The sequence below is a fragment of the Ursus maritimus genome, unplaced genomic scaffold (assembly GCF_017311325.1).
Source record: "Ursus maritimus isolate PB19 unplaced genomic scaffold, ASM1731132v1 scaffold_8, whole genome shotgun sequence".
Classification (NCBI taxonomy): domain Eukaryota; kingdom Metazoa; phylum Chordata; class Mammalia; order Carnivora; family Ursidae; genus Ursus; species Ursus maritimus.
In genome coordinates, this window is record NW_024426996.1 from 17,968,859 (window position 1) to 17,984,181 (window position 15,323).

The following is a 15,323-nucleotide window of genomic DNA, read 5'->3' on the forward strand; positions in this document are numbered from 1 at the left end:
AATCAACTCTGAAGTTGTCTTGTGGTTTGGTTACATACTGCCCTACTTCCTTAGTGTCTTTTAGGTTCTCCAGTAATTCCAGCAGCCTCCCATTTTGAATGGCTGTGGTACAGTAGCCTTAGGTAATAACTCCTATCCAAGGGACTATGCAATTTAGGAAGACCAAGCAATGGGTAGCTGCTATGTCAATTTTCCCCAGTAAGCCTTGTAAATTTGGGGGGAAGAAGTGCTCTAAGGGCATGAAGAAAGGACCTTACAAAATTACTGTACTTCTTTTAAAAGGTGAGGCTTCATAGGAATTAGATCCTAAGTAAGAGGAAGGTGTTCTTTGTTAATAGCAGTTCAAATCCGTTACTTTAGTGGTCACACGAGAGGAGATCTTTAAAGTCTTGAGAGAAAGTACAGTTAGATACGCATTAATTCATTAAACAATGATAAGGTTATTGGATTTTTAAAATTCTATTTTGAGAAACTTAGGCACTTAATAGGAAGATCGTTTACTTCAAGGTTAATTGGTATACATTTTATTTTGTAATTGGATAGGCTATATTCTGTTTGCATTTTAGAATTTGAATGCAAGGTTACTTTTCTGGATCTTTTATTTCTCTCAAAAATAAAATATTGGAAGAAACTTAAGAGGTCTGTTAATGTCAGTACCTAAAAGCGACATTTAACATGTTATGGAAGCTATGCTTTGAATAAGTACTCAAGAAAAGGAATTCTATGATTGCCCTTTTTTTGGTTGTATGGATGGCCTTGGATTACACAGGAATTAATCACATTTTTAGAAGACACTTTGCAATCTCACTGATGAAGTGGAACCCTTTAAAAAAAATTGGAAGATGGCTCTTTATTACAGTGTAGTTAAGAAGTTGACTAAGGCAATAAAACCTTAAAATGCTCAGAAATTTGTTGTACACTGCTTCTACAGTCATTGATAAAGCATGCTACTACTAGTCAATTAGTTTTATATATTAAGACCTATCGGCATGTCTTTTTAGTACCTGGTTGACTTGATTTTAAACTAACATGATGTTCTCTGTACCACTTACCATTTTCAGGACCTTCCCCAGCAAATTCTGTTAGAACCAAGTGTTAACATTTCTAGAAGCCTATTTTTAGTCTTCATACTAAGTTTATAGTGGGCTTTAGTGGGGTTTTAATTTGCACTAAATTTTCTTTTCTGGAAGATTACTTATGTTCAAATTATAATGTAGTGCTTTTGTCTTACAATTAAACTCTTACAGCACTCATGCATTTTTTGCACTGTCTTTTTGTTTTTCTTTTTTTTTTTTTTTTAATTTAAGCTTTCCCCTCTTGGGTGAATACCTTGAAATAACAGGCCTTATTTTCTTAGTTGAAAAGGTAAGACAACTGTCATGTTTAAAATGTCATAACGATGTTAGATGATGGGATTCTTTTGAAAGTTAGATTAGGCATAATGGTCAAATAGTGTTTTAAGTTGAAGAGTCACTGAATTTAATGGAAGGAAAAGGGGTAATTTCAAGATTTCTCCGGATGTTCATGAGGAAGAATAGGAAGATTTTATATGGAGATGTTCAGTCTCTGGCCTCTGCTGGGTTTGCTGTCAAATGTGGTGAGGCCACTGAAAGTGCTGGTAGGCATCTATTTATGCAAACTTGTCAAGTTTGCAGAGGGTGGCAAATTGTATTAGACGTGTAAAGTAGCACTAATGTTAGCCAGGGTACTCATACTCAGTGTAAGTACAGAGGAAGCCTAACATAACGTTGTTTCACTATTCCATTTCCTATGTGTCCCTTGAGAACTTTTTGAGGAATACGGGTCAAATCCTCTTGCTGGCCTGCCAAAAGAGAGGTTGCCATTATGACAGGTCACGGTGTGGTGCTGAGCAGGTCTGCTCTGCCACAAATGACCTGTCTATATCCAGCTTGTGATTTGCCTTTTTTCCCTAAAAATCAGGCCAAATAATGGGTTTTGTTCTTTTAATCTCTGCCGTGATTTTATAATGAGATAATATGAAATGTTAAAACAAGTTAAAATACTCCTTTTCAGATTTATTAAAATGTGTGAGACATTCTATCTCGCAGACTTAGAACGATTTCTAGTTTAATACATTCAGTGGAATAGATTATTTCAAATGGATGTTTCTGAGGTTCAGCTCTGTCATTTGCCCTGTGATGTCTGGGCAAATAAAATTTAACTTCTCCAAGCATCAGTCTTTTCAGCCAGCCTCCTGTTTTCCTCAGGTGTGGGTATTAGATGATAGGCATGTGGAAGTGCTTCTGGGTTAGTGGTTGTCAACTTTATTGTGAGATTAAGCACACACTTCGAGGCCATATCCCTGCCTTAAGTAGATTCTTCCGGGGGGGGGGTGGAGCCCAGGCATTTGTATTACTTAGGGAAATCTGGTGATTTAGAGTTGAAAACCAAAACTTCATATTTATTGCTATGACTGTTTAAGAGCTACGGAAGTCACGCATAAGAAAAGGTATCAAGTGTTAACGCCTGTATGTGCTGGGCCATCTGAACGTGATGAGTAGAATATGGCCGGGCTTGGGATAGACACAGCTGTCCACCATGATGGGATGAGTGCCCTTTTTAAAGTTTGCCCGGGCTTCTGCTAGGACTCCCCACTTTTACTTCTGTAACTCTTCTGGGCTTCCCTGATTATGAACCTTTGGGAGATTTGGTGTAGAAGTCCCTTGAGTTAGGTAAGTATTTTGAAAGGAGCAGAAAGTAGGCTAAAACAGTCTGGATTACAGAATAGCGTGATATTATAGAGGTAAGAAATAAAGTCACATAAGCGTTTTTGTGGGAAAGGGGGAAGAATACGTAGTTGAGTTTTGAGATTTAAAATGTAAGGTGTTTGCGTGATATCCAAGTTGGTGTAACCAGTAGAGAGTTGGAAAATGGTTTGGAATTCAGAAGAGGTTATTTGCTGGAGAAGGCAATGTCAGGGGAGTAAATACAAGCACCGTAGAGTGGGAAATGCAGAGAAGCACAGGCTGAGCTCTGTTGCAGGCCATTTGATGAATGAGTGCATGTTGGACTCCACGGCCTAGTCTGCCTGCACCCCCACAGCAAGTGGTGTGTTCATTTGTTGATCCTGTTTCCTCCTACTAGCCCAGTGCAATCAGACAAATGACACTGCTTGTCCTTCAGTTTTCTTATCTGTAAAATGGAAATAATCGTCCCTACCTCAGGGTTGTTGTGAGGATTAAATAAGAATTTTTAAAGTACTTAAACGGCCACTGGTGCATAGTAAGTGCTCAATCCGTAGCTGTTACTGTTGACTGCCTTTACCTATTGAGATAAATTCAGTTTCTAGTAAGATTCAATTACTATCCCACTTACAACCCACGAAATCTTCCTCAGTGACTGGAGCTGGTGTTGATCATTATCTTTCTTGAATTTATTCTCTGCCACGCAATGTACCACTTGAGTAGACATTGTTGTTTTAATGTGTTTATGATTTTTATTGGTCTTGCCACCTCAACTGGAATGTAAGCTTTCTTTGGGATTACGTCCGTTTCTTATACTTCTATATATAGTCACTAATTTCTCAAACATCAGTTGTCCTTATCAATATGGTGACTTAACAATAAATCCTAATGTTTTAGAACTGTTTTGGTGCAGAGTAGGAGCCGAACGATATTTGAATGCAGAAATAAATGAAAAGTCTAAGATTGCCTTAATATTTGTTTCTACTCGGTTCTTTTCTTTTCTTTTCTTTTAAGATTTTATTTATTTATTCGACAGAGATAGAGACAGCCAGCGAGAGAGGGAACACAAGCAGGGGGAGTGGGAGAGGAAGAAGCAGGCTCATAGCGGAGGAGCCTGATGTGGGGCTCGATCCCGTAATGTCGGTATCACGCCCTGAGCTGAAGGCAGACACTTAACCGCTGTGCCACCCAGGCGCCCCATCTACTCGGTTATTTTCTGACAAATGTAGCACAAATAGCAGGTAAACACTCCTTATTAAGCAAGTGCTTTTCTTCTTCCTAACTCTCAAACGCTAAGACCGCATAGGAAAACAGGCGTTACGTGGAACTTACTGCCTGGAACCAGGGTGATAGCCTGTGGTACTGCGAGTGGAGAGGAGCTTGTCACATGTCCTTCAGTTTTAGGCTCCTGGGTGTTGGCATCCTAATATGTAAAGTTGGGGAGGGGGTAGATTAGGTGATCTTTAAGTCCATGTCTTCTAGCAATAAATATGCTAGCAGTCAGGAAACATATATATATTTTAAAGATTTTATGTAGGTATGAGAGAGCATGCATGACCCCGGGGTGGGGTGGGGGGAGCAGATGGAGAGGGAGAAACAGGCTCCCTAAACTTGGAGCTTGATCCCGGGACCCTGAGATCATGACCTGAGCCAAAAGCAGACATTTAACTGAGTGAGGCACCCAGGCGCCCCACAAATACATGGTTTTATACATAATTATAAATTATAGAAATGTTAGGGGACACATAGGCCTCAAAAATAACAGCAGCAAAACACATGGCAATTCTTCCTCTCACAATATTCCTCTTCAAATTCCCGTCTCTCCCCACCCTCCCCGAAACAACCAACCGACAAAAAGCAAAATACTCATGTGTCTGGTGTCTTATCTGGCCCACAATTAACTTAAGGCATCAGATAATATACTTTGAGTTAAAGATATGGGCTTCAGGGGCGCCTGGGTGGCTCAGTCCTTGAGCGTCTGCCTTTGGCTCAGGGCGTGATCCCAGAGTCTTGGGATCGAGCCCCACATCAGGCTCCTCCGCTATGAGCCTGCTTCTTCCTCTTCCACTCCCCCTGCTTGTGTTCCCTCCCTCGCTGGCTGTCTCTATCTCTGTCAAATAAATAAATAAAATCTTTAAAAAATAAAAAAAAATAAAATGCTGATACTTGATCATTATCGGAATTAAAATGAATTATCTAGCAGACAGGAAGCCCTGTTCTTTTATTCTTCCCCGTGGATCACTAAATGATTTCTATTTTTTTAATTTTTATTTTTTTAAAAGATTTTGAGAGAAGAGAGGGCATGAGAGGGGGTGGGGGGGCAGGGGGAAAAGGAGAAGCACAGCCTGATATGGGGCTTGATCCCAGGACCCCAAGATCATGACCTGAGCTGAATGCAGATGCTTAACCAACTGAGCCACCCAGGCACCTCACTAAATGATTATTAAAACCAACTTTAGACTTCCAAGTTCCCACTTAGGAAATACAACTCATGAAGCCTTGTTAACAACTGTAAAGTGGAGTTGGATGCTTTGGTTATTAGAAATCTTAGCGATTTGAGGTTATTGGATGAAGGATATCATGTGGAAAAAAAAAAAGGCCGTTAAGGTGGTAAAATAGGACCTGTGATTTATTAGGGAAATAATACAGCTTCCTAATTTAAAATTTTTTACACAAGGAAATGTGTAGTATTAAGCAATGGTTTGAGTTGTCATTTCAAATGAAAGAATATGTAGAAGAGGTGAATGTCTATTTCTGGACTGTGTACTCATGTTAAGACTCCTATTTCTTTTTTTTTTTTTTAAAGATTTTATTTATGTATTCGACAGAGATAGAGACAGCCAGCGAGAGAGGGAACACAGCAGGGGAGTGGGAGAGGAAGAAGCAGGCTCATAGCGGAGGAGCCTGATGTGGGGCTCAATCCCATAACGCCGGGATCACGCCCTGAGCCGAAGGCAGACGCTTAACCGCTGTGCCACCCAGGCGCCCCAAGACTCCTATTTCTAAGGGAATTATAAGTTCACAGTGATTTATCTTCTAAGGGGTAAGATAATAGAGATTTAATCAATGCCACAAATGCAATCATTTTTTCCTATTAAGTAATAGTTAACACTTAGATAGCACTTACTATGTGGTATTCTTATTAGCTCCATTTTACAGATGAGGAGACAGGGGCACAGGTTAAATAACTTGTCCAAAGTCACCTAGATGGTATGTGGCTGAGGCGAGTTAAACTTCAGCGGTCTGATTCCACAGTTTGAACTCCTAAACTTAACAAAGGGAAGAGGGGCTGGGGAAGTAGCTGGAGCAGTGGGAAAAAACAAATGGGATTACAGAAATGGCAGAGGTACAAGGACATACTGAAGGGACGGGGAACAACATCCAACCCCCTCTTCCTCCAGTCTTCCATTACCAGAGAATGCTTTCATAATTGTTGGTTGTGGGATTCTGTACACACAACCATTTATTGATAACTGCTGGGCATGGGGAGAGAAAGGATCAGGTTGGTATTACATTTGTACTTAAAAGAATGATGATGATCGAAAGGAGAATTACCACAGTGATGACTACGATCTTTCGGAAGTGTTTCCACCAGATCCTCCTAAGAATCTTTCTTGTTTTTTGGGATTCTTTGGCCTGAAATAAAAATAAACACACATGTAATGTTTTCTTTCTGTATCTGGATTAATGGGCACACGTCAGTACTTCTCAGAGCTGTCTGAACAGATTTCGCTTGATTTTGATCAACCCCAGAGTCTCAATAAGTCTGAACAGCTTTTAGAATATGATGCACCAAGATTCTGGGTGCCTTCCTTATTGTGTTCAGCTGTACTTCTTTAGCTTTATTAACTCCATGACTTGACCAAGTTACTAACTCTTTGAACTGCAGTTTCCTCATCTTCATTTTATGATTTTACTTAAGTCCCTTAAAACCCTATTTAAACTTGCTACCCCCCATGGGGGACCCGGGTAGCTCAGTTGGTTAAGTAGCCGACTCTTGATTCTAGCTCAGGTCACGATCTCAAGGTCATGAGATGGATCCCCACATTGGGCTCTGTGCTCAGCATGGAATCTCCTTGAGATTCTCCTGCTCCTTCTCCCTCTGACCCTCCCTGCCCACTTACTCTCTCTCAAAAAATTAATTTAAAAAATTACTACCCCCATCTCCATCCCAGAAAAATAATATTCCCCTTCAATACATTATTTTTCTCTAAATAATTTTCTTATCTCTTATCTAGCATTATGTAAAAAAATTTTTTTAAGAGAGGGAGAGAGAGAATCTTAAGCAGGCTCTGCTCTCAGCATGGAGCCTGACATGGGACTCAATCCCACAACCCTAAGATCGTGACCTGAACTGAAATCAAGAGTTGGATGCTTAACCGACTGAGTCACCCAGGTGCCCCACATTATGTAAATTTTACTTATTATTTGTTGAGAATGTAAGCTCCATGAAGGCAGGGGTTTTGGTATGTTCCACTCACTGATATATTGCCAACAGTGCATAACAAAGAACATTCTTCTATTTTTCTTTAGCACCTGTATATTGCTATTGAGAACTGTGGTGCTATTCTAATTGCCAAGCCTTTGTTTTCTCTCTCTCTCTCTGAAAACATTCAAAATCTCTTTCTTTTTGATGTTCTTTAATTTCTGGATTAAATGCCCTGCTATGGTCCTCGTTTTGTTCATTCAATCTGGAAACTCATGTTACTTCTAGGAATGTTTCCTGTATTACTCTGATTTTCTCTCCTCTGAGTCCTTCATGTTCTTTTTCTGAAACTCCTGTTATTCATATGTTGGACCTCTTAGACGATTCACTGTCTTCCTTATCTTTGCTCTCTCTCTTTTTACTCTCCTTTCTGAGAGAATATCTCAACTTTATATTAAAATAATTCCAGAGTTTTAAATTTTTACTAAAATCTCTTTTGTTCTATGAATAAGCTTTTATATAGCTTTTATTCTTGTTTCAGGGATGAATTACCTTCTGTTATTTTTCAATAGACAGACAGAGGTTAGGGAATGGCCACCATATTCAAAATATAGATATTCAGGATAAGATTGTTGACTTAATCCATCTGATTTTAATATGCTGGTCACTCTGGCCTCAACTGCACACGGTGTCCTTGTTCAGAGCCTCTCTGATGTATTGTCTTTAGATAATAACATTTATTATCCTTTGTTAGGGATAAGGAGAGGAAGCAATGTGGCTGTAAAGAGTAGGGAAAGAACTCTACAGGTAACATGTTCCTTTTAGAGACTTATACCCAGTCTCTTCTTCCTAGACTTTTACTGCATGTCTACTTTTACAAGTACCATGTATCTCCAATTTCTGATCCTTTCCAAGGTTCCGTGGCCCGGATCAATTAGCATCTTAATGTCTTCTGCTACAAACGTACGTTTTGAGTTTTCTACTCTATTGAGGCTAACAAGCACTCGCAATCCATTTTCTAGTTTCCAAAATTATTGACATTTCTTACCTGTTGTCTTTTCTCTTGGTTTTTTTTTTTTTTTTAAGACTTATTTATTTTATCTTAGAGAGTGGAGAGAGAGAGGGAAAGAATCCCAAGTAGACTCCCTGTAGAGTGTGGAGTCTGTTGCAGGGCTCAATCCCACCACCCTGGGACCATGACCCCAGCCGAAATCAAGAGAAGCTTAATTGACTGAGCTACTCAGGTGCCCCTCTCTTGTTTTTTATCCTAGTGTTTTATACATTAAAATCCCTAATTATTGCTTTACCTATCATTTTATTGGAGTTTTGAGAGTATACCAAGATAAATGTACCTGTTTAATCTGCCAAATTATAGTCCATGACCCACATTTACCTGTAGGCTGACTGAGAGAAAGCTTATTGGCCTAGTTTTTATTAAAAAGCCAATTCTGCTTCCTAAGGACATTCAGTAGAGTCTTTTACATAAAGACCAAGGGAAAAGAGAGAGAGAACTAATTTTTGCTAGGCAAAAAAGAGGTTTTAGTGAGAATGATTATGTGCTGTGTGAAAATATTGTGAGAAAAACAAATACTTCAGTCAAATATGTTTTATTGTGCTGCTCTATTCAACTGGCTTCAAAGAGGAAGTCATTTTTTCTTCGTGTAATTGTGTGTGCATTAAAGTGAGATTTGTTTAGAAAGTAAGGCAATAAAGTGAAATAAAATCTCTTAAAAAATGTTTTTTGCCATATTTTCATGGTATTTAGATGTTGCCACTTCCCCCATAAGAAAGACATATAATCTGGGGCACCTGGGTGGCTCAGATGGTTGAGTGTCTGCCTTTGGCTCGTGTCATCACCTCCAGGTCCTAGGATCGAGTCTTGTGTTGGGCTCCCTGCTGGGCGGGGAGTCTGCTTCTCCCTCTGCCTCTCTCCCTTCTTATGCTGTGTTTTTCTCTCTCTCAAGTGAATAAATAAAATATGTTTTTAAAAAAACACAGTTTAATAAAAAATTAATAGATCTAGCAATATGGTGGATTAGGTAACCCCATAATCCTCCTGCCACTATTACTACTCAGAAGTGCTAGATGAAATATAACAGGCAAACTTAAATTCATAGCTGAGTTTGGAAGAAAGTAAGAGTAAGGCCTGGTGCAGGAACCTAGAAAAGCAGTGAAAAATTGCACTTATGGTGCAGTTCCTCTGTATTAGGGAGGGTGAAGATGTTGGCTTCTGTCATCCAGGGCTTGGGGTTCCACTGCTCATAGGCATAGCAGGCTAAGCTCTGGGCTCACATGAGGAGAGCGATGGAACTATACTGAATTTTCATCCTTCCTGTTAACTCAAAACTTTGGAGTCTTCCTTAACTCTTTCTTACTACACATTCAGTCTGTCAGCAACTCTGATTTGCTCCACCTTCAAAGTATATCCAGAATCCAACCAATTCTCCCCACTTGTACTGCAGTAAATATTCATTTAATGTTACCTATACCTTTACGACTTTCTCTGCTTTTTAATTTTTTGCTGAAACTCAGACTTTTCCTCTGAGGTAATTTTCCAACTACCAAAAAACTTCCTTTAGAATTTTCTTTAGTGCAGATGGGACAAAGACAGCCAACTATCCACTGAAGACTTGCGTTCCCCTTCCACAATGTAGAATTGTTGCTGGCAAGAGACTCTCCAATCTCAGGCCACATTTCTCAGGTTCCTCAGCCCACCCTATGCTGTGTCCCTCTCTGCCTCTTGCATTTATGCAAAGCTCTAAGACTAATTCTTACCAATAGGTTGTGAGTAGAGGTGATGGGTATCACTTTGGGACTGAAGTGGATATAAGCAAATGTGCTTCCTCTACTCCCTGTTTAACCTGATCTGCCACCTGAAATTGAAAGACTCTGAAGTCCAAGGCAACGACAGAGTCACAAAATGGAAAAAGCTTGAGTTCCTGGATTACCATGTGAAAGTGTGCCCACTGAAAACCTGTCTTAGACTGTTATACAACCAAGAAATAAACCTCTATTTAGTTAAAGCACTGAAAACTGAGGTATGTCGGTACAGCTAGTGTTTCTCTAATGCAATTGGTGGTAGGATGAGATGTTATTATAAGAATCTAAAATATGTGGCATTGGTTTAACTATCAGAGTAGGTAAACCTGTGAAGAAACTGCTGCTAGGGGCTGGAAAGATAAAGACCTATGCTCTTCAGAATAAAATATTTGATAGTTTTACTATCTCCTGTGACAACTTGGAAGGTAAACAAATTGCCTATTGAGTCTCACTTTGGCAGAAAATATTGGAAAACAGAATGGTAGTGGTGTGAGTTCTCATTACTGGCTGCATTTATCAAGGTACCAAATAGTGATTTGCAAGAAGAAATGAAAAAGGAATAGAGAGGGTGTCAAAATGTGGAACACTGAAACATTAGATAAGCTGATGTGGTTTTTTTGGTCCGAACGGTAGGAAATAAGATTGAAAAGGTGTTTAATGACAATTGCCCATTAAGATTCTGCCCTTCCTCGATAACAACCCCCCCCAACCTATTAAAAAATGGGCAAAGGACTTGAATAGATTTTCTTCAAAGAAGATCTATAAATGGCCAGTAAGCATGTGAAAAGATGCTCAACATTATTAAGGAAATCAGTCATTAAGGAAATGCAAATCAAAATGAGATGCTAATCAAAAAAGAAAATGAGATACTAGTTCATACCCAGTAGGAGGGCTATCACAAAAAAAATAAATAAATAAAGGAGGGGCACCTGGGTGGCTCAGTCATTAAGCGTCTGCCTTCGGCTCAGGGCGTGATCCCGGCATTCTGGGATCGAGCCCCACATCAGGCTCCTCTGCTGGGAGCCTGCTTCTTCCTCTCCCACTCCCCCTGTCTGTGTTCTGCTTCTTCCTCTCCCACTACCCCTGCTTGTGTTCCCTCTCTCGCTGGCTGTCTCTGTCAAATAAATAAATAAAATCTTTAAAAAATAAATAAAGGAAAAGAGCAAGTGTTGGAGAGGATGGGGAGCATCGGAACCCTCTTACACTGCTGGCGGGCGCCCTCTTACATTACTAGGTTCGACACTGTGGAAAAGAGTTTGGAAGTTACCTCAAAAAGTTAAACACAGAATTACCATATGACCTAGCAATTCCATTCCTATGTATACACCCAGAGGAATTGAAAAGAAGTTTTCAGACAAAAGTTTGTACACGAATGCTCAGGACAGCATTACTCACAATAGCCAAAAGGCAGAAATAACCCAAATGTCCACCAACTGATGATGAATGGATAAGCAAGTAGAGGTAAACCCATACAATGGAATATTATTCAGTCACAAAAAGGAATGAATCACAGATGCATGTTACAGCATGGATGAAGCTTAAAAACATCATGCTAAATGAAAGAAGCCAGACACAAAAGATCATAGATTGTATGATTCCATTTATATGAGATGGCCAGAATAGGTAAATCCATAGAAATAGAAAGCAAATTAGTGGTTCCTAAGGACTGGGGAATAATTGATTAATGGGTATGAGGTTTCCTTTTGGGGGATGAAAATGTTTTGGAACTAGTAAGGTGTTGGGTATACAACATTGTGAATGTAAAAATGCCACTGAATTGTATACTTTAAAATACTAATTTTACCCCAGTTAGGAAAAAAAAAGATTCTGGGGTGCTGGGGTGGCTCAGTAGGTTAAGCATCTGCCTTTGGGTCAGGTCATGATCCCCGAGTCCTGTGATCGAGCCCCGCATCAGGCTCCCTGCTCAGCGGGGAGTCTGCTTCTCCCTCTGCTCCTCCCCCAGCTCCTTCTCTCTCTCACTCTCTCAAATAAAGAAATAAAAATAATAATAATAAAAAAATAAAAAGATCCTGCCCTGCGGTAGAGATCAGATTAAGGGCATATAAGCTACCTATCCAAGCCTTATGACCTCAAGGTAGTTGTCTTTACATTGAAAGGGAGGCACGACGGCAAGGAAGCAAAGAAATAACCAGGTTTCAGAATATCGTCCAGAAAAGAACTTTACATTTGGCTACAGGCATTGGAAAGAACTAGAAGCAAAAGGATTAGAAATCATCAGGTTTTGAACAGAATTATAAATAAACCAAAATCCGGTCCTTTGAAAAGACAAAAAAAAACCCACTTGATTAAAAAATTAAGAGAGTTTAGGAATGAGGAAATTAAACCAACCATAGGCACAGGATAGACTATAAAAATTATTTAAGAATACAACCTCACACCGCAAATAGTATACAGCTTTTATACATTGCTAGAGTCAATCTTTTGAGGAAACAAAGGTAAAATTATAAAACTGAATCCTACAACGCACACAAATATTTAATGTGCAATTTATCATATTAACAGGTTTAAGAAGAAAAAGCATTATCTCAACGTAAAAATAGCATTTGATACAATTCAACCCCCTTTCAAGATAAAATTTCTTAGCAAATGAAGAATAGAAAGGAAGTTGTATAACTTGTTAAAAAGTATCAAAAATCTGAATGCAAATTTAATACTTACTTGGGAAGCATTAGAAATAATCATTTTAAATTGGGAACAAAACAAGTATTTCAAATATCACCATTTCTATTCGACATTTTCCTGGCACTGCTAGCTAACATAGTAAGACAAGCAAAATTAAAAATAATAATTAAAAAAAAAACATAAGTAAAAGAGGGGAACCTAGCCGGCTCAGTTGGTAAAGCATATGACTCTTGATCTTGGGGTTGTGAGTTCGAGGGCCATGTTGAGTACAGAGATTACTTAAAAATAAAATCTTTAAAAAAAAAGGAATACATATTGGAAAGGATGAAAAAATACAGTCATTATGTATATACGATAAAATTTCAATGTAGAAAATGCAAAAAAATCCATAGATAAACAATTTTACCATGAAAAGTTTCACTAAGATTTAGGATACAAAATCGGTATGCAAAAATTGATTGTGTTTCTATTAACCAAAAAAAGCTTTTGAAAGAGACCTAGAAAAATGAAGAGACATAGCATGTTCAGAGATGCGAAAACAATATTTTAAAGATGTCAATCCTCCCCATATTAATGTAATTCCAACCAACATTCCAACAATTTGTGTGTGTGTGTGTGTGTAACCTGAGATGTAGATTTTAAACTTCACGAAAAGAGAAAATAAGACTCACCAACACAATTTTCCGAAAGTAAAAAGTATCTTGCACTATAAGATATTAAGACTTCTTATAAAACGACAGTAACTAAAACAGTATAGTACTGGTCTAAGGATAAAGAAATAGACCAGTAGAAAAGAATACGCATATATAAATTAAAAGAATGAAAACATGATATATGATAGGGTTGGCATTACAAACCAAATGGGAAAGGCTGAGCTGTTCAATAAATGGTGTTTGGGCAAACTGGTTTTTTGAACAGAAAAAAATAAAATTTTGATTACTATCTCATACTACGTGCAAAAATAAAGTTCCAGATTTTTAAAGATCCATGTTTAAGGGGGCGCCTCGGGTGGCTCAGTTAGTTAAGCTTCTGCCTTTGGCTCAGGTCATGATCCCGGGGTCTTGGGATGGAGCCCCACATAGGGCTCCCTGCTCAGCGGGGAGCCTGCTTCTCCCTGCTCCTGCCCTCTCTTGCTATTTCTGTTGCTATCTCTGTCTCTCTCAAATAAATAAATAAAATCTTTTTTAAAAATCCAGGTTTAAGAAGCAGAAATTAAAACTTTTTTTTGTTTTTTTATTTTTTAAAGATTTTTATTTATTCGACAGAGATAGAGACAGCCAGCGAGAGAGAGAACACAGCAGGGGGAGTGGGAGAGGAAGAAGCAGGCTCATAGCAGAGGAGCCTGATGTGGGGCTCGATCCCATAACGCCGGGATCACGCCCTGAGCCGAAGGCAGACGCTTAACCGCTGTGCCACCCAGGCGCCCCCAGAATTTAAAACTTTGAGGAAAAATATGAGTATTCTTTATAACCTGGGGAAATGAAGGAGTTCTCTCTTTTTTTAACATATTTTTATTCCCTTATTTATTATCTATTTGAACATTTGGCAACCAATTTTTTTTTTTTTTAAGAGAGAGAGAGAGCGAGCTTGCATGACAGTTGGGTGGGGGGCAAAGGGAGAGGGAAAGAGAGAAAACTTAAGTAGTCTCCAAGCCCAGACAGAGTCTGACGTGGGGTTCGATCTCATAATCCTGAGATCATGACCTCAGCTGAAATCAAGAGTCAATGCTTAACTAACTGAGCCACCCAGGCACCCATATTATTTAGTTTTAACTGAACTAAAAAGTAGACATGTGGCTTAAAAATTATACCAACTAAGGGGTACCTGGCTGGCTTAGTCAGAAGAGCGTGGAACGCTTGATCTCAGGGTCCTGAGTTTGAGCCTCACGTTGAGTGTAGAGATTACTTAAATAGATAAACTTAAAATTATACCAATAAGGCAAACATGAACAACAAAAACATGGCAAAGAGGATATATTTTTGCTCTAGTTTGAGTACTCCATCTGCATATTTAGAGATAAATAGTGATTATAATCAGATCTGACTTTTAATCAAAATTACTATCATTAAAATACATTATTATTATTTTCTTAATCAGAGAGGAACAGCTTTCTTCTTCTTAAAAAACCAAATCATCTAATATTTTATTTCATCTTCATCCCATTCTTTTATTTCTATTTTTCTGTGTGCTTTATTAAAACGTTATTATAGAAGAATATATAATTTAGATACATATATTTAAATGCATTCTCAGGAATATTTTACAAGTAAGTATGCATGATCAAAAAACTTTACAGATCATTGTCTTAGAAATAGTTTTGCAGGGGCACCCGGGTGGCTCAGTCAGTGTCTGACTTCTGCTGACTCAGTCATGATCTTGGGGTCTCTAAGATCCAGCAGGGTCAGGCCCCGCCATCAGCAACCAATCTGCTTGCCCTTCCCTTGGCCCCTCCCCTGTGTGCGCGTGGTCTCCCTCTCTCTCAAATAAATACATAAAATCTAAAAAAAAAAAGTTTTGCAAAAGTGTGCCAAGAGACATGAATAAGAGTGTTCAAGGCAGTATTGCTCATGATAAAGTTGGAATCTACATTAATGTTTATTAAAAGGAGTAAAGATAAGTACACTGTGTTTATTTAAATAGTAATGATATGCTGTCAGAAATTACATTGATAAATTAGAGCTAAGTGTGTCCAAATGAATATATTTCATAAACATAACGTTGAACTAAAA

General features: G+C 38.6%; 1 protein-coding gene across 2 annotated transcripts in view; it reads right to left on the reverse strand.

Annotated features, from left to right (window-relative positions):
• Positions 1-5,660: 5,660 nt before the first annotated feature.
• Positions 5,661-15,323, reverse strand: part of LOC103665355 (vesicle-associated membrane protein 8-like) — a 30,623-nt gene continuing 20,960 nt past the window's right edge. For both annotated transcript variants that reach the window (XM_040624837.1, XM_040624836.1), the window contains one exon: positions 5,661-6,341. In XM_040624837.1, the coding sequence (XP_040480771.1) occupies positions 6,204-6,341 (138 nt within the window). In that variant the 3' untranslated portion in view covers positions 5,661-6,203. The remainder of the gene's footprint in view (positions 6,342-15,323) is intronic.